A 20,345-nucleotide genomic window follows, 5' to 3' on the forward strand; every position below is an offset into this window, starting at 1 on the left:
TTAACTTGCATTTATCTTATGATTTATGATATTAGACCCTTTTCTAATGTTTATGGTCACTTGGATATATTCTTTTTGAAGTGCCTAAGTCTCTTATCCATATTTCTCTTGAGTACTTGTCTTTGTAGAAGTTATGAGAAATCACAATAGAAATAGAAAATCTTTTGAATTAAATGAAAATGAAAATACTACGTTTTGAAATGTGCAGGATGCAGTGAAAGCAATATTTATAGAAAAATGTAGAATGATAAATGCATATATTGGAAAAAAAGGAAGTTAATATAATAAGCAATCTGCTCTCTCTCTCAGTCACAAACACACACACACATACACCCTTCCTCTTCCTTTCTTTTCTCTTTTTCTCTCCTTTTGCAGACAGTGCAGAGTAGAGAAATATGAGGTTTTAATCAAATGGGTTCTAAAGTTTGAATCCCACTTAGCGATTTGGAGCTTTGTGTAGCTCAGCGGATTTAGGTGGCATATTTCTTATCCTCTCTGGACTCTTTTCCCTCCTTGGACAATGGGGGTAATAATTACCCTATATCATAAAGCATTATTATGAGTCTTAGATATGTAAAGAGTTTGGCGTAGAAAGGAATCAGTAAACAGGAAACATTATTATTATTATTATTATTATTATCATTGTTCATTCAAACACAAGGTCTTATGTGAAATGGTTGATTACATGGGTTCATGAGCAAGACTTTTTGGGTCCAAGTCTTACTTAGTAGCTTGTGATTTTAACAAGTTATTAAAATCTCTCTGCGGCATTGTGGTAAAAGTTTTTGTAATAAGAATGAGATGATCTACATAAGGAAGTTGTCACTGGGTCTGAATCAAGTGTGCAAAAAAAACAACGGAAGCTATCCTCATTATTATTTATTAAGTATTTTTTAAGTACTAAGATCCAGTACCTGGGTTAGATACTGAGAATTCAAAGCATGTAAGACATGGTCATTCCCTCAGAGAAGAGAGATCTCACTAGCCAAACATGAGTAATCAAGTCCATTGTGAATGAAACTAATATTCCAGGCAACTGAGCCTAGAAAAATATGAGATTTTTGTCATCCTCTTCAAACTGGCCCACAAACATGAAATAAACGGCATTACTTTAATTGATCCAATGAACCTTTTATTTTTATTGCAAGCAGTCTCTAAGATGTCTTCTAATAATAAAATTAGAGAAGTCTAGTTGAGAAATCATGTCAGAATGTCTCACCAGCACAGCTCTCAGCTTTTCCTTTGCTGAGTGACTGCCTTGGACTCAGTGCTTTCAGTTTCCTTTTTAGTCTATTTCTTTGCAGAGGTTGCTTGTTAGTTTTGATTTCTAATCATTGGTTTCTGAAGAAAATTTGGGAAGTTCTAGCACATTGAAGGAGTAAAGTAAAAGCCCAGATTGCCAGTGAGAGAGAAAACAAGAGAAACCAGCACAGCTAAAGTCAGAAGCAAAGGGAAGAGGATAAGCACTTCTAACTTTGTCTACGAAGCTGCTGTCTGCTCGACTCCGAAGGATCTCTGCTTTCGGTAAGATTGAGTTAGGGTGGGAGGGGATTTCTACGGGTCAGTTAATTTTCTATAAAATGACCATCGCAAGATAGGCTGCAGCTGTGCCTGGTCTGGCACATGCGTTCAGATGAAATTCTGAAGTTATCAGGCGGCAGGGTGTCACTTAGGTGCCCACCAACCAGCACTGTATTGAATGAGGTTCCAGCAGAGGTGGAGTCTGAACTGAGAGTCTGGAACATTTTAAGATTGTTATTTCTCTCTTGGCACTTTCTTGAATTACCTTTGTCTTTGATAAAACCTCCTTAATAAAGCTCATACTCCATTTCTTTATTGCAAACTTTTAGAGTGCTAGGTGAACAGAAATTAGGCAACTTGGGGTCTGCAGAAAGAGGCAACAAGTTATAATAATTTAGAAGCTTGTAACATCTTTATGCAGCCACTTTTCCTGAGCCAGTCGTTGATCGATTCCCATTTTATAGCGCACGCGTCATGGCATGAAATCAGACAATTATTCACTGGCCAGCAGCTCCTGTAGGCCACAGTTGTAAGAAGAAAAGGGTCCTGATCATGGAAAAAAGAAACAGGATTTTCCTTTTGCTATCTTCCCCTGAAGAAATGGGAAGCCAGATAGGAGGCAAGACTGGCATCCTGTTAGATATAAGCCCTCAGCAAGAGCAAGTCAAAGTAATCGACTACAGGGGAAGCAAACCACTCTTTCTTATAGGATAAGAATGAAAAATGGCATTTCTGGGGTCTGTACGTGTTTGTAATTCAAAAAGCTCACAAATGCTATATCACGATCACTTCAAGTTACAAGGATTGAGGCACTGAAGTTAAAAACACAAAGTTAAGGCATTACTAAAGGGAGACTTTTCACCCCTTTTTTTTTTTTTTAAAGATTGGCACCTGGGCTAACAACTGTTGCCAATCTTTTTTTTTTCTGCTTTATCTCCCCAAAACCCCCTGTACATAGTTGTATATCTTAGTTGCAGGTCCTTCTAGTTGTGGGATGTGGGACGCCACCTCAACGTGGCCTGACGAGTGGTGCCATGTCCGCGCCCAGGAGCCTGCGAATTTAACCACTCGGCCACAGAGCCGGCCCCATCACTCCTTTCAGTTTTACAAAATTATCAAGTCCTGGTTAAAGAGGTCATGCCTAAAATTGTGTGAATAAAAACTCTATATAGAGCACAGTTCAGAGAAAAAGAAGCTTTGATTTATAAGATGATGTTTCAGAACTATAGCTTCATTACCTGAAATAAGTAAAAGCAATATGTAAGCTTATATATGTGGAAATAGTAAAGAATCAATCTTAAAACACAGGGAGGTCAAAATCTGGCAACATAATTGGGTAAAATTCAACAGAGTAAGAGTCATATTTGAGCTATCGGTTTTGGGTGAAAAACAAGTGAATGCAGGTGCAAAGCAAGGATTAGGAGCCAGAAAGTGGGTAGACAGGATGGGCAGTGGCAGCTGGGGAACTTCCTGCACAGTGAGGGGGGAAGAGCCACTGGGGAACCTGAGTTCTTCAGTCTGACCCAGACCCTGCCCAGGAACAGATGCGGGAGAAACCAGGTTCAAGGCTGGGTTAGGATGTTGTTTGTGTTTCAAAGTACATAGATACATCTGACACAATTCTCTAGATGAAAGTTGCCTATTGCTACATACCTGAGCTCAGAGAGCTCAGATTAGATCATTCCAAAGATCTAAATGTGAAGGTGCAAAGCTTCAAAACGAAATTTGGTAAAGAAGTCAGAAGATGTGAGACAGACGGAAAATCTCCATTTTCTGGAAAATGAGATACATGATGAACTAGTGGGAATGCAATCTGGTACACCCTCTGGAAAGCAATTTGGCAATGTATAACAAAAAAGTATCTGCTCTTATCTTTTGACCCAGCCATCCCACTTCTAGGAATCTATCCTGAAGAAACAGCTGCAACAATATGAAAATAAATACACACAATGTTAGCTGGGTTATTCATTGCAACATAGGTTGTGATTGAAAAAAATGGGAAGTGGGGCTGGCCCGGTGGTGCAGCAGTTAACTTCGCACGCTCTGCTTCTGCAGCCCGGGGATCACTGGTTCAGATCCCAGGTGTAGACCTACGCACAGCTTGTCAAGCCATGCTATGGCAGGCATCCCATTTAAATAGAGGAAGATGGGCATGATTGTTAGCTCAGGGCCAGTCTTCCTCAGCAAGAAAGGAGGATTGGCTGCAGATGTTAGCTCAGGGCTAATCTTCCTCACCAGAAAAAAAAAAAAAGGAAGCAATCTAAATGCCCATACAAAGGAAAATAGTTGAATATACTTTGGTAAATGCACATAATGGAGTAGGCCTGTCAAAAAGAATGAGTAAGCTCGCTATGAACTGATATGGAATGATTTCCATATATCTAATACCACGTGATCTTTCATGTTAGAAAATGTGAATAAGAAAATATACATGTATCTGCTCATTTGTGAAAAGGATTTCTAGGAAGCATAAACCAGAAATTAGCAAGCCTGGGTACTTATAGAGGATAGATGATAATGGAGTAGTAAAAATAGAAAGAAAGGTGGAATGGGAATGGAGTGGCAAAATGGAGAAGTGACACTTCTCTGAGCACACCTTTTTGGAAAGGGCTGACTCTTAGAGACACGTAGCATTTCACATACTCACAAAATAATCACATACTTAAAACCAACCAAGATGCGGGGGGACACCAAAATGAAACAAACAGTGACAAGTGAACCTAACTGTATCACAAATGAATAATTTAACCACACTGGAGAGGATGAGAAAGGAAAGAACTAAGCAACATTGAATACAGTGTTCTGATAGAATACAAAGACTAAAGACAGAAAGAACTTCATACTAATATTGTACTCTAGTGAGTAAACTTATTTATCACAGAGTATGGACTATAAATTTTGAAAATATGTGTATACTGGAATTGAGCAAATAAGTAAATTTATTACAGAAAATGAGAGCCAGGCCTCTCATAGTCAGAGAAAGGAGTTTAAATAAATAAAGGGGAAAGCTTGAATTAAGCCTGCTATGTTGGATTGGCGTTGGGAATATCAACAGGAAATCAAAGTTATACATAGAAGTGGACAGATAAAGAAATAAATATAGTTGTGTGTGTATGTATGTGCTAGTATACATACTTAAATTTCCTAATTTTGTCCCCTAAGTATTCTCAGGAGGAATGCTCACACCTAGTGTGATATCTTCGCATCTAAGTACTATTATGCAAAGAAAGGAACCATGGCTTCTTGGAGAAATGGTTGATTCTAGAGCTGAACCAGGACAAATACAAGATGGACCTGGAATACTTTGTGGTACCAGAAAGTAAGGAAGCGCTCAGAATATGATGGGAGCATGCCAAAAGACCTAGGAGCCAGCCTGAAGGAGCTCTTAATAAACAAATCGGGGACAAATTATGTGACAAAATAAATAATGATAACAAAGTATTGAATCCCATAGAATAAAATAAATATCTATAAGCCTATACTGGTACAACTAAATAATTAAAAGAGTAAATAAATAAATGGAGAACGGACAGCTCTTACTTACTTGCTTGCAGTAGAACTTCAATTAATAAATGTTGAAGGAATGGTCAACATACAAAATCACCCACAGGCAAACACCGCAGTCACCATTGTTACAAGCCAGAATCATCATCAGTGGATGCTAAAATTAGCGTTAAAAATGATATGAAATTATGATGAGACTATGTTTGCACAGTCTCAAAAAATCTCCCCAAATGGTACTTTTTAATTACAAAGAGCTAAATACTAACTTTACGTGGAGAAATCTGGCAGACACCACCGGAACCCGTTGATCAGAGTTAACGTCACAGCATCAGAGTAGGTGCCTCGCGAATCCCTCGATCCGATGCGCTGAGACCGGCAGAACATCACTCCTACGGCGTTCTTGGCAGAAATGCATAACCTCACTCTACTTGTGAGAAACGATAAGAAAAACCAAAATTGAGGGATATTCTACAAAATGGCAGTCCAGGACTCTTCTAAAATGTCCAGATTTTGAAAGACAAAGTAAAAATGAGGATCTATCAATGATGAAAGACTAGGGAAACATAACAACTAAATGCAATGAGGGACCCTGGATTGGATCGGGGATCAGAAAAGGACATGAGTGGGAAAACTGGTGAAACGCAAAAAAGGCATGCAGATTAGTTAATGGTATCGTATCAATGTTAAAATCCTGTTTCAATAATAGTTCTATGGTTGCATAAGATCTTAAAATTAGGGGAAGCTGGGGAACTGGCTATATGGAAACTCTTTGTACCTGTTGTACAACTTTTCTGAAAGTCTAAACTATTTCGAAATAAAGTTATTCTTAAAGAGCACCAGTGGAATAGTCTACAGTCAGGCTTAAAGTGGACATAGGATTCTTGAAATGCACAGGGAACAAAGTTCAAGGACAGAAAGCAAAATATTAGTCCATATTGTAAACTTCTCACGCAGCTAACTCACTAGAAATTGCTTTCCATTCCATCTCCTCCCTTGCAGATAAGGTGACACCCTGGCCATGGCCTCAGAGATCCACATGCCAGGCCCAGTGTGCCTCATTGAGAACACTAACGGGGGACTGGTGGTTAATCAGGAGGCTCTGAAGATCCTGTCTGCCATTACGCAGCCTGTGGTGGTGGTGGCTATCGTGGGCCTCTACCGCACAGGCAAATCCTTCCTGATGAACAAGCTGGCCGGGAAGAGAAAGGGTGAGTGGCACCAGCAGTGCTCTGCTGACTCCCTTCTGTCCACATACAATACCAATATCGAGCACAGTCATGTGAGGAGAGAAAGCTGGAGATGAGGAGGAATATTGAAAGCTAACTTTTAATGCCCTGACAGACTCCTTTCTGGAGGATAAGAGTCAAGACACTCTTCCCACTTTGCCTTCATTTCCCCTTTTAAAGTATCCCTTTCTGGAAGGAATAAGGTAGTAATAAAGAAAATTACTATACATAATAATAAAATATAAAACATTTACTATAATGTTTATGTATAACATCAAGCTTACGCTGATTTTAAGATAAAATAAATATTTCAGTTTGTATTGGATATTCTAATTTCCCTATTTTTCTGATTGTAATTAAGATCAATACTGACTGTGGTTTCACTTATCTTTTTTAACTCTGATTTTGTCAACTTTTCTCAGTTTCCTGATCCACCTGAAAATAAAACTCCGCTTCCTCTTATGCCCACTCCCCCTTGCAGGCTTCTCTCTGGGCTCCACGGTGCAGTCTCACACGAAGGGGATCTGGATGTGGTGTGTGCCTCATCCCCAAAAGCCAAACCACTCTCTAGTTCTGCTGGACACCGAGGGGCTCGGGGATGTAGAGAAGGTAAAAAAGAAATCTTTGAAATCCTACTTATGCCCCATCAGGAGCTCTCCTTGCACTGTTCCTCCCCGCCTTGATTTACACTTCAAACTTATCAAACTTATCACTTTCATGTATTATTCTTTTCACTTACTTGGTAGTGGTCAAAGTTTGACCTTGTGTCCAATTTGAAGCCAACACAGTGAGCTTTATGTGAGGAAAGTAGCATAAAGTGTGAGAGTAACAGGCTAATTAAAGAGTTGTTGCATACCTTCAAGGCTGAGCCCCACCTGGCCACACATATGAGCATTGAGAGTGGAGGCTAAGGCCGATTGATAGGTTGTGCAACCCACAAAATAAAGGCTAATGACTTTTTTAGTCATTTTTCTTTGATGACATAGTGAAATATTTTGGTGAGGCTGCTGAAGGTGCCTCTAAACTTGACTAGACATTTTACAAACATGTCTGACCTTTCACAATGGCAACCCAGAAAGATGGTAAGAATGATCTTGACCACAGCTGTACTATTAGTAAGAGAAGCAAAGTATAAGAGCTGATGACAACACCTTTGTCCATAAAGAATCATACATTATTATTCTTATAAGTCTTAGACTTAGAAAACTCTTATTAAGGGGCATATTTTAACTACCGTCTGAAAAGTTTCTTATGATGACATGTCATGGGAATGGAATAGGATCATAATCTAAGTTCAGGAGATCGGTTTTAATTTTAGTACTTGATCATAATAGCTACTACTATCAAGTGTCTATGTGCTTTACACTCCCATGTGTATCTATATATCATGCCTTATTTAAATTTCACAACACCATGAATTAAATGTTCATAAATTCATTGTAGTGGTGGAAAAAAATTGCCTAGGGAAGGCTTCAGAGTTATATAGAGGCAGAGCTGGGTTCAGACTTTGTCCGTCTGAATCGAAAGCATGTGCTCTTAGTTGCTCTTCTATTCGGCTTTCTCACTGACTTTCAGGGAGACAACCAGAATGACTCCTGGATCTTTGCCCTGGCAGTCCTCCTGAGCAGCACCTTTGTGTACAACAGCATGGGAACCATCAACCAGCAGGCCATGGACCAACTGCAGTATCCTTTTTGTGGTCCAGAACAACACTAACTCTAGAAAATGTTTCATATTTTCACCAGGTACAGCTGTGGGCAACTGCAGAATTCACATGCCCCTTCCTTAACAAATCCCATTATGCTCAACACCTCAGTTTATAACAATCACCTCCAGAAGTCCAAGCCTTTCTGGTCACATGTTATGCTTAAGCACTTAGCTGCACAAGGCTCTGTACATTCTCTATCTGACTTAATCTCTATTGCCAAACCCTCCACATCCTCTAGAACTCATGTTCTCTTTGAGCAAATCTCTATATGCTTATCATCTTCTCTAAATATTTCCTTCTAACTGAGTTCTGTCTATACCCTGTGGACATTGTTTCCCCTACAGACATCTCAAGTGGTTGTAAGCGGCAATTTTTTTCTCCCATAACTTGCATATCACAGGTCCCAGAAAATTTAGATGACCTCTCCTTGCTCCTTATGACAGCTTGCAGGTACCTTCTCATTCATCTCTCATTAAAAAGAGAAGCTTTGAGTCAGCCCTGATGGCCTAGTGGTTAAAAGTTCAAGGCTCACCACTTGGGCGGCCCAGGTTCACTTCCAGGTTGCAGAACGACACCACCTGTCTGTCAGTTGCCATGCTGTGGTGGCAGCTCACATAGAGGAAACATAAGGACTTACAACTAGGATATACAACTATGTACTGGGACTTTGGGGATGAAAAAAAAAATGAAGAAGATTGGCAACAGATGTTAGCTCAGGGCAAATCTTTCCCTGCAAAAAAAAAAGAGAAAGAAAGAAAGAGAAGCTTCTTTGAAGCACATGTGCTGCCCCTATGCTATCCATCTACCAACTTCCCTAAAACATACTTTTCATTTGTTAAAAATGTTAGCTCTTAGTTCACTGTATTCTTAGAGACTTTAATAACCCATACACATTCATCTGACACTATCAACGCTCAGTTCCATCACGTCCTCCTATCTTTATTCTCCACTCTCCTATATGATCTAGTTTTGGTCATTACCTAACAACTTCAACATTTCTATAAACTTAGTTTGAAGCACTTTCTTGAATTAACTTTTGTCAACATTACCTACATGATACTGTATCAGATGGTTAGGTTTAATATTATTTGATCCCTCCATAGCATTTTATAAAATTAATCTCTTCTTCTTGTCTAAGACTATCACATCTTTTGGTGTCTGGAATACCACAGTTTCCTAATATTAAACATTCGTCATTGGCTGTACTTTTCCTGTTTATTTTGTTGCATCATTTTTCTCTCCTTGGCTTCTAAATATTATAATGCTTTAATTCATGAGCATCTTCTATTTTCCATCTATTTTCAGTCCCTAGGCAATCTCATCCAGCGTCTAGACTTCCAGTAGCACCTATGTGTCAGTTGCCATAACATTTGTGTATGCGATCATGACCACTGCTCTCAGGTGCAAACTTGTGTATCTAGCCACTTACACATCTCCATTTAGATGTGTAAGAGACATCTCAAACTTAACATGTAAAGTAACAGAACTTTTAATTTTCCTGTTCAAAAGTACTTCTTCAGAATCACGATATATTTCCAAAGCAATCACACAGTTTTTGGATGGAAAACTTAGGATGCATCCTGGATAATTTGTTTCTTCATATCCTAGAAGCTATTAATCAGCAAGTCCTGTCAACTCCTCTGTCAAGGGTTTTTGCCCAGGCTGACCAATTCTCACCACTTCTTCTAGTCTAAGCTTCTATCTTCTCTCATCTGGGCTATCTTCTTAACTACCTAACCCTTCTCTTTGCTTACACTCTTGCCTCTCTCAGATGTGACACCAGCTAGAAAGATCCTTTAACAACAAGCATCTGGTCATATCCCCTCTCAGATCAATGTGCCCAATGGCTCCCCATTAAATTTAGATTACAATTCAAACTCTTTCTGTGGCTTACAGAGCTTACATGGTCTGGACCCCATCCATTCTAGGACTTCTGTCCTAGCCACACTGGCCTTCTTGCTATATGTTAGTCATATTCAGTGATTTCCTGTCCAAGGGTTTGCAGGAGCTATTTCCTCTGCCTGGAATGTTCCTCCAATGAATTTGTGCATGGCTGGCTCCCACAATTCATGCAGACCAGTGCCCAGCAATGACCTCAGAGAGAATTTACCTGAACAACCACAGAAACCATCACCATCTACAGACACACACAGTTATTCTCTAACCTTTACCTTTATTCATTTTTCTTCAAGACAATATTGATATCTCGGATTTTTTTTTCTTTTGAGGAAGATTAGCCCTGAGCTAACTACTACCAATCCTCCTCTTTTTGCTGAAGAAGACTGGCCCTGAGCTAACATCCGTGCCCATCTTCCTCCACTTTATACATGGGATGCCTACTACAGCATGGCTTTTGCAAAGCGGTGCCATGTCCACACCTGGGATCCGAACCGGTTGAACCCTGGGCTGCTGAGAAGCAGAATGTGCAAACTTAACTGCTGAGCCACCGGGCTGGCCCCTCAGATTTTATTACATTTTTGTTTATTTATTTATCATCTGTCTCCCTCATTAGAATGAAAGATCTATCACGGTAGCATTGTCTCACTCATTGCAATAGTCTCAGTCTCTAGGACAGTGCCTGGTTCAAATAGGTGCTCAATAAATGTGGAATGAATGAATGACAAGCTAATTAAGAGGGAAAATTATCTTAGATAAGTATTAGGAGAAAATATAGCATAAACAGTGCTACTCCTTTTCTGCAGTTTTCCTATGTTAGCATTTCAGCTACGTGACAGAGCTGACAGAGCGAATCAGGGCAAAATCCTCACCCAGTAACAGTGAGCTTGAAGACTCAGCTGACTTCGTGAGCTTCTTTCCAACCTTTGTGTGGACTCTGAGAGATTTCTCCCTGGAGCTAGAAGCCAATGGAGAACCCATCACTGCTGACGAGTACCTGGAGCTGTCACTGAAGCTAAAGAAAGGTTGCTGGGACTGATGGTTGGGTATCATAAAAGGAGAAAACAATATCAGAATGGCCATTTCTGTGTAGGTGCTGAAAATCATAATTTCATAAGGTGTTATCCTGGTTGTTCTGTTACAGGAAATGAAAACATTCCGTGGCTGAATCAACTGAATCTAATTTTAACCTCTTTCTTCTTGGAGAAAGAAATTTTATTCCACTAATCCTTTAATATTTTAATTTCTGACCCATTATTAGATAACTTTTATCTCTTTACATAGGATTTGTGCAAATTATGAAGTTGAAGAGTCATAAATTTGAGGTAGTTAGTTTGAAGTTGTACTACATCTAGTTTTCATTCTTCTAGGTACTGATGAAAAAAGCAAAAGCTTTAATGAACCTCGGTTGTGCATCCGAAAGTTCTTCCCAAAGAAGAAGTGCTTCATCTTTGACCGTCCCGCTCCCAGGAAGTACCTTGTCCAACTGGAGAAGCTACAGGAGGAAGATCTGGACCCTGAATTCAGAGAACAAGTTGCAGACTTCTGCTCCTACATCTTCAGCCATTCCAAAGCCAAGACTCTCTCAGGCGGCATCATAGTCAATGGGCCTCGTGAGTCCCTTTCACTCCCCACTTCTTACCTGGAATTTCCTTTCACCCACTGTAGAGAATAAAAGAGGGAGGCATAAGAGTTACTTCCGACAAACACATAATATAATGATACGAACGAAAACACACCATTAGGATCACATTGTGAACTCTACATGGGAGCTAAAACTATTTTCTATATCATCTAATATTCATATGAGCAAGATGAATAAGGAAAAGAACCAGAATCCAATTCCAGTGTAGTATGTAGTAACCTTCTCTACCAACTTCTCAGCTCCCTAATTATGAAATGCCCTTCCAGGAGATCTATATAGATTGACAAAGTCATAAAAAGGTAAATATTCCACTTACGTGAGGCATGGGCACCAGCCCCAGCACAATTCTCTTGTTCATCAGTTCAGAAATATTTGTATTGATTAGGAATGCCTGCAATGCACTAAACACGGGGTATAATGGTGTATCAAAATGTTTTATTTCTATCCTCATTCTAGCAAAACAAGAGCAAAAGATATTTAATTTTTCTTAAATCATAATGATAAATAGTGATAAGCAAAGTAAGTTAAAATAATAGGCTGCTGTGAGAGAGTAAGGAGTGTAAGCAGGTGGGAAATAATTTAGATTCAAATGAAAAGAATATTTGTCTCTGAAAATGACATGTAGGATGAGAACTTTATAAATGATAAGGAGTTAACCAGAAGAACAGGTGGAAAAGCTTTGTAGACAGAGATAATATCATGTGAGAAGGCCTGAGACAAGAAAGAACTCTGCAGATTCAAGAAAGTAAAAGAAAGACAGTGTGATTCAAACAAGAGTAAAGGGAGCAAGAGCAGTGTCATGACTGGAGAGTGTGCAGGGGACAGTGCTTGAAAGGACTGGTGGGTGACTTCAAGGGGTAGAGCTTAAGCTCAATGGGAGGATCTTGAAGAATTTTACGCAGAGAGGTAAAGTTATCTAATTTATAAAGATAACTTTACAAGGTTATCTAACATATATATTTAACATATACACTAAAACTATCCTTCTGAGTATTTTGTAGATAACGTGTTGGAGGGCTATAAAGGAGGCAATGGGAAGATGGATGATATTTTCAATATTTTAAAATTAAATGTGGATTATGTTAGGCTAAGATTATGGCAATGGAGATGGTCAAAATGGACAGAATCCATGCATATTTTGAATCTCAGATCTCTAAGGCTTGATGATGGAGAGAATATGGAAGTGTGGAAGAAATTAGAAGAAAGTGTCAGGCCTGACTCTAGGGTTCTGAGCTTAAGTAACTGCTAGAATGGATGTTATTTGAGAGGAATGAGAAAACTGTCTTGAGGAAGAATAGTTTTTCAGAGTAGATGAAGTCGTTTAGATTTGGATTATTTAATATTGATATTCCTTTGATTTATACAGGAAGGGATATCATGTAGATATTTAAAGGTACAAATTAAGGCTTAAAAATCAGGTCAAAGCAGGAAATAAAATTCATGACTATCCATATGGAAGGTACTTAAAATTATAGAAAGAGAAGAGAAGGCCCAGGATTGAGTCCCAAAGTACTATTAGTTGTAGGGTGACCAACCACTCCAGTTTGCCCGAGATTGGAATTTCCTGGGATGTGCGATTTTTCACTGCTAAAACCAGCAAAGCCCTGGGTGAACCCCTAGAAGAGTTGGTCATACTGCATGTAGCTCTGATGAGAGAATACCTAGGAAGACCCACTTATCTAGGCCAGACACAGGACAAGTGGCCTGCACCACACACAGGCATATATACACACACAAAACCTAAGTTTTCCCCTTGACTTTTTTCATAAATTAGAAGTGAGGAGGGAGGGGAAAGGAAGTAAGAAAAAAAAGAGAGAGTTTGGAAGGCTGAGGAAAGATCAAGACCTAATATTTAGACCCTAAAATATCCTTATTCTAATCCATTCATCCCAACATCTTCCCTTTGGGTGAGGAAAGGAAGAAGAAAGAGAAGCTTTAAACTCCTGTGAACCTAGATGTTAACAAAGTGTTCCATCACTTTTCTCCCTCACAAAATCCTTAAAACTATTGTTTGTGACACTTGAAAAGTATACAAAATACTCTAGCAGTTGATTCACCAGAAGAAAATAATTAAATTTACATTCTCAGGACTAAACAGAATGTAGTTTATTCCTCTCTCTCACCAACTGATAGTCACTATTTTTTTTTTTTTAATTCTCTGTTGTAGGTCTGGAGAGCCTGGTGCTGACCTATGTCAATGCCATCAGCAGTGGGGATCTTCCCTGCATGGAGAATGCAGTCCTGGCCTTGGCCCAGATAGAGAACTCGGCCGCAGTACAAAAGGCCGTGGCCCACTATGATCAGCAGATGGGCCAGAGGGTGAAGCTGCCCACGGAAACCCTCCAGGAGCTTCTGGACCTGCACAGGGCCAACGAGAAAGAGGCCATTGAAGTCTTCATGAAAAATTCTTTCAAGGATGTGGAACAAAAGTTCCAGAAGGAATTAGGGGTATATTTGATGTTTTAGTTCATGACAGGCAGACAAATCTGAGCCTTCCTTGATAATGAGTAGTTCTTCCTAGACCCAAGACGACAGCACTTAGTTATGTGTACTCATTTGCAATCTTTACTAAAATAATACAATACTTCTAGCCTTACTTATATATCCTAAAGTACCATAACAGACTATGTTTATTTCCCCGCTCTGGATGCAATATTTTAAGCAAATAGGTAAACTGTAAAATTCTATTTATATAAAATTATTTTATTTTCTCTTTTAAAGTTAATCAGAGACACAGTGCTTTCAAGTTCCCTGCTAATAATATGGGAGAATTTCATTCTTTTTGAAAACCCTAAAAACATATTGTGTTTAATGTAAGGCAACAGTAAAACATTCAGAAAGCCGTGGAAGAGAAATCAATCATAAGAGTGCTGTTGGAGAATGTCTTCAGTCTGAGCCCTTCCAAATTAAGGAAGGATTGTTGCATGGCAAATAATCATTTGAGAAGTGACAATGCACCCCCTGACTTGGAAAGCAGGGTTCTACAAATTTTACCTTACTTCATTCAGAGGTTCTGGTGAAACTAGATTGTCAAGATCAGCAGATAATGGACATCCTTCTAGACTAAAATAAGCTTGAAATATAAGTTTTCTTGAATGACTTAAAGTAGGTAAATATGCTGTTCTATTAGTCTTTCTCAATACTGAAAATACCTGGGGTACGATCTTCATTACCTTCATTAGCCTTACACTGAGAAAATATGCAAAAGATATTCTCATTTTAAAGAATGTACCAATAAACATTGAGCCTTTACTGAGCACTTACGGAAAACTCACTGGGCTTAATACTTTATCTCACTGCATATAATGCTGACATGAAATCTATGAGACAGATATAATTTCCCCTGTTTTACCAACAAGGAAACATCAATTCATGAAGGCTGAGTGTCACAAAGTGGTGGAATCAGGAACTCCACGCAGGCCTGCCTTACTTTTATGCTTGTGCTTCTGAAATTATTCCTGAAAAGAGAAACTTGAAAAGAGAAGTTTCATATGGAACAGTGTCTGTGCTTTGAGAATCATTCTCTGAAGCAGGAAATGATTATCACAAAGAGAGACGTAGATGTATTTTTTAAACCAGCTCTCTTCTTAGGAATATGCTAGATAGAATCTTATAACAAGGTGGGGGGTGTGGCCCTCTTTATATGCCACAGTCTCTGCAGCAGAAGCATTTCTCAGTAGTCTATGTGTGATTAATAGCCTCCTGATGGCTGACCATACCATCTGTGCTCTTTTCTCGCTTCACAGGCCCAGTTAGAAGCAAAGCGAGATGACTTTTGTAAGCAGAACATGCAAGCGTCATCAGATCGTTGCATGGCATTACTTCAGGATATTTTTGGTCCTCTAGAAGAAGAGGTGAAGCAAGGGGCATTTTCTAAACCGGGAGGTTATCATCTCTTTATTCAGAAGAAACAGGAGCTGAAGAATAAGTACTACCAGGTGCCCAGGAAGGGGATACAGGTAACTACCTACTGACTGCCATTTCTGGGGACTTGAGAAGTGACTCTTTCAATCTACAGTGGGAACAACCAAAGTATGTTTGGTGCCTGGTGCCTCTGCCTTTCATTCATCCATTCACTGATTTATTCAATTAAGAGAACCCATCACAGGATAAAGAGCAGATTCTTCCTTGCAAGCACAGATGGAGCCCTCAAAAAATGTTTGTAGAATTCATTCATTAATTTAGTCATCCAACCATCCAACGATGATCTATTCAGGACTAACTATATGCCAGGTCTTGTCAAGTTTCTGGGGTTATGGCAATTAAAAAAACAAACAAAGTTCTCTCCAACTATTTATCAGCAATAAATAAATGATAGCTTACAGACAAAAATAATAATAAAACAGTTAACACTCATGTGGAGCTTATCGCTTTTCAGGAAATGAATGGGCTTAACTCATTCGTTTCTCACAACATCCCTATGAAGTATATATCATGAATATTCTCATATTATAAATAAGAAAAATGAGACACAGAGAAGTAAAGGAACTCACTCTAGAACATACAGGAAATGAATGGTACAGCTGCAATGGAAATCCAGATAACAGACTCCACGCTCTTTACTCTTAGGTATCAGGTTAGGTTAGAGTTAAGTTTGGGTGCATATTATGTTTTTTTTAAGAAGCCAGCAAAAAAAACTTGAGAGTGGCTTAAAAAAGAACAAAAGTTTCTTTCTCTCTTGTATACAAGAGTGAGGAAGACTAAGCTCAGGCTGCGATGACAGCTCCACAATCATCTCAGCCCCAGGCCCCTTCCTTTATTCTCCCGCAGCACCTTAGCACGAGGCCTCGTCTGCAAGGTCGTTTATGGGCTAAGGTGGCTCCTAGAGTTTCACTCATTAGTTCCACATCACAGGTGGAAGAAACAGGAAAAAACAGAATAGTGAAAGGTCTCTGGGTTACTCTTTTTAAGGCAATTTCCAAAAAATACCGTTTAACACCTCTTCATAAGTGATGTTGGCCAGAATTTAATCATATGGGCATCTCACCTACCAGGGATGTTGAGTAGAAAATCCAACATTTTATCATGGTCCACGATGTGCCCAGGCAGAAAAAAATTCAGAGTTCTGGTACTAAGGACAAAGGAGAGAATAATATTAAGATGACTCTAGCAGTCCCTATCACAGTGATGACAAGTGCCCAGAAGTAAAGAAGGTATAGAAGAGGAAGGAAATGTACTATTTTAAGTGTAAGTTTTTATAGAGGACTTTTCTGATGAGATAATGCTTCAGTAGAATCTTTAAAGTAGTTAGGGAGTGAACCACATGGGCCTCTAGGGGAAGAAAATTTCAAACAATGGAAAAGTACAGAAAAGTTAATTGATTTCTGTTCTAGAAATAGCAAGAAATGTGGCAGAAGGGCAGTGAGCAAAGGAAGAGGTGGCAGGAGATAATGTCAGAGAGGTGGTCAGAGGCCAGAGGCCACACAACGTAGCACCTTGAAAGCACTGAGCAGTTTGAACTTTATTCAGAGAGTTGGAAAATCATTAGTGGATTTTGCGCATAAGAGTAAAGAGATCTATCTTAAAATGACATAGCATAGGGCCCAGCCCAGTTGCCGAGTGGTTAAAGTTCTGCATGCTCTGCTTCAGTGGCCCAACTTCGCAGGTTTGGATTCCAGGCACAGACCTACTCTGCTCATCAGCCGTGCTGTGGAGATGTCCCACATACAAAAAAATAGAGAAAGATTGGTACAGATGTTAGCTCAGGGCTGATCTTCCTCAAGTGAACAGAAGAAAAACAGGAGGATTGGCAATGAGTGTATGGATGTTAGCTCAGGTCAATCTTCCTCAGCAAAAAAAACCCCACAACGATATTACATAATACTAGCTGCTCTGAAGAGTGGGGACTGGTAGGGAAGCAAGAGTCAAAACAGGGAGACCCATGATGAAACTAATGCAATGGTCTGTCCAGCCAAAAGTGTTGATGTCTTGGACCAGGGTGTTTGGGAGCAGCAGGCAACAAGTGATGGGTTCTGATTGGTTTTACTTTGAAGCTAGAGCAAATGCAATTAGCTGATGATTGTATGTGGGATGTGTGAGAAAAAGAAGATATCAAGGATGACTGTAAAGATTTTAACCCATCCAGTTAGAAGATCAAAGTTACTAATTAAAACATTAAACTTGGGGTGATTGGGAATGAAACACATTTGACGGGGCATCTAGAGTTGGGTTTTAGGCAAGATTTGTTTGAGATGCTGTATGAATTCTAAAATGATTGTTACATGGGTGGAAGATTAAACTGAATTAACGGATGTATTGCTGGGTTTTGCTTTAGTCACCATTTCCTAATTCTAACTTTCTCTGCGTCACTAGGCAGAGGACATGCTGAAGAAGTACTTGGAATCCAAGGAAGACGTGGCTGATGCGCTTCTCCGGACTGACCAGTCACTCTCAGAAAAGGAAAAGGAGATTGAAGGCAAGAACAGATGAAAACACTCTAGCTAGTCGGAAAGCCCTAGGAGCGTTAACTTGAGCCATGTTAGTCTATGTGGAATCATTATTGGAGAGCGAAGAATAGCATGCATAGTTCAGAGTTCTAGGGGATTTTTGTCTTAACTGGTATTTATGATCATCTGTCTTCTGGTTACTCAGTGCAAAAATTACCACAAGATGTCTTCTCTAAGAAATAGGGATAAAACAAACACACAAAAAAAGTGAAAGGCAAAATAAGTCTATCACAATGTAATCCTCATATTTCTCTGCTTATTTTCCTTCCTCAGTGGAACGTATAAAGGCTGAATCTGCAGAAGCTGCAACGAAAATGTTGGAGGAAATGCAAAAGAAGAATCAGCAGATGATGGAACAGAAAGAAAAGAGTTATCAGGAACACGTGAAACAATTGACTGAGAAGATGGAAAGAGATAGGGCCCAGCTGCTGGCAGAGCAGGAGAGGACTCTCGCTCTTAAACTTCAGGTATTCGATGGTGCCATCCCCACTTTATCTTCCACTGTGCTGACTCAAAAACAGTGCTTAGACGTTAAAGTTTTCCGGCCTAAATAGTAGGAGACATTTCATTCTCTTACTGCTTCTACCCCTGACGATCTCTGGTTACTAAAGGCTATTTATTTGCAGGATAAAATCTCATGGAATCTTTCATCATTAAATCACTAATAAACAGTAGCTGTTCATTGCCAGTCACTGCACAATGGCTTCACAAACATTCTGGGATCAAATCCTCATGTTATGTTATAGGTACTATTACATTCTCATTTTTCAAATGAGGGAATTACAATTTCATGAGGGATAAGTAAATTTTCTGGGTCCTGCCTTGTGGAAAATATCTGGTCTGTCTTTCCTACTGAGTGGAGTCGATAGTGACGTTCTTTCTGCAGTACCTGGTATGACTATCTCTGGAGGCACCCTAATGAGTAAGACTCCATAACCATCTACACAGTTAACCACATAATTGAATACCCAGGCCACTATGACCTTCCTGTTCTCCAAGCCCTACCCTGAGTCTATGTTGAGTCTGAGTGTACACTCAGAAATAAAGTATGGACCAAGTCAGACCTTGTTCTCTTCTACTTATTTCTGTTATCTCTGCCACCAAATTTTGGAGACTTCTACTAAATTCTCTGATCAAACGTGTGCTGTGATTCTGAATCATGTAGTAACTTTCCCATTGGAGATCACCCATCTTCCTTACCTTCTTAGAAATATATTTGAGTCCACACTACATAGATCAGAGTTGAAGGGAAAAAAATGATAGTTTTTTCAGAAAGACTGTGCTGTATGTAGGTGAAAGGGGGCTAAGAATGTAATTCTGGATCACTAATAATTTAGAAAGTATAAGAAAGGAACATCTCTACAGCTAAAGTCAAGAAAAATTATTGGCAGGCATAGAAGACTGAGGAGAGATTGATGTAATGGAAGTTAAGGGAGGAAAGGATTTCAAAAATAAGTTCCAAAAACTCATGAAGAATTAATGTGGGTACTGACAGAGGAAATAATTTGGCAAATGTGGAAAATGTTTTAAGTTGTGCTAGTTCAGTCTCCACTTTCTCTTTTAGGAACAGGAACGACTTCTCAAGGAAGGATTCCAGAACGAGAGCAGGAAACTTCAGCAGGAGATGCAGGCTATCCGAATGAGAAACAGAGCACCAGCTGGAGTATGTAACATACTCTAAAAATCCGAGGAATGTAATTTCCTAACCATCTCTCCTCCACAAGCAATAAGCTGAATGAGCAGCTTTAGAACAACAAACAATTGCCAAAAACTAAACTTGAAATCATGATGCTTCCATTTTTGTTGAGCTATAAAATTTGCAAAGATGAAATAAAGGATGAAGATACTGTTTTACCTTAAATGATTAAGTTTATGCTTAATTATGGTACTAATGACCGGAATCTTCCCTCACTGGATCCTATATTTGAAATCATACATATTGACTCTAGAGAGACTTTAAATTGTATAATTGGGATGTATATTACAATGGGATCATATCAGGCAGGTCCTGCTCAGCGTACACTTTTTTCCCCACACATACACCACCCTTCTCAATATTCTCAGCCCTAGGCTATTACTCAAGTATTTAATGTGGTCCTAGTATAGGGTTGGAGTGTTGTGAACGCAGGATAAATCTGAAGAGACTAAACAAAGCCGTGGGACACAGTTGAGTATCATTCCTGCCAAGTGGCCATTGGGTTACATGATGGCTTACAATAAGGGAGGTCTGGGACAATTAGCTTCAGATGGTGAACAGTTCTCTATTGAGCAGAGACTGTGTGGTCTGTGGGCACTGATGGGACTTCTGGACGCCGGTAGGGGAAGTCCTTGCCTCTGTGCAAAATGGATTTATGAGTGGGTGCTCTACCTTCTCTGTCTATAACATCCCTCTGGGTAAT

General features: G+C 39.4%; 1 protein-coding gene across 3 annotated transcripts; it reads left to right on the plus strand.

Moving 5' to 3' along the window:
• Positions 1-1,038: 1,038 nt before the first annotated feature.
• On the plus strand, positions 1,039-19,807 carry LOC103541574 (guanylate-binding protein 2). Of its 3 annotated transcripts, none has more exons than XM_070592379.1 (12): positions 1,267-1,524; positions 4,684-5,694; positions 6,025-6,233; positions 6,733-6,860; positions 7,827-7,936; positions 10,684-10,880; positions 11,226-11,468; positions 13,668-13,948; positions 15,247-15,459; positions 17,813-17,915; positions 18,220-18,413; positions 19,511-19,807. In XM_070592379.1, exons 3-12 carry the CDS (start codon positions 6,044-6,046, stop codon positions 19,625-19,627), a joined length of 1,776 nt encoding a protein of 591 aa, XP_070448480.1. In that variant the 5' UTR covers positions 1,267-1,524; positions 4,684-5,694; positions 6,025-6,043; the 3' UTR covers positions 19,628-19,807. The 3 variants fall into 3 exon arrangements, with proteins under 3 accessions (XP_008506632.1, XP_070448480.1, XP_008506633.1); XM_008508411.2 differs by having other exon boundaries at positions 4,684-4,840; XM_008508410.2 differs by lacking the exon at positions 4,684-5,694 and having other exon boundaries at positions 1,039-1,524.
• Positions 19,808-20,345: the final 538 nt, after the last annotated feature.

The sequence above is a fragment of the Equus przewalskii genome, chromosome 24 (assembly GCF_037783145.1).
Source record: "Equus przewalskii isolate Varuska chromosome 24, EquPr2, whole genome shotgun sequence".
NCBI classification, from domain to species: domain Eukaryota; kingdom Metazoa; phylum Chordata; class Mammalia; order Perissodactyla; family Equidae; genus Equus; species Equus przewalskii.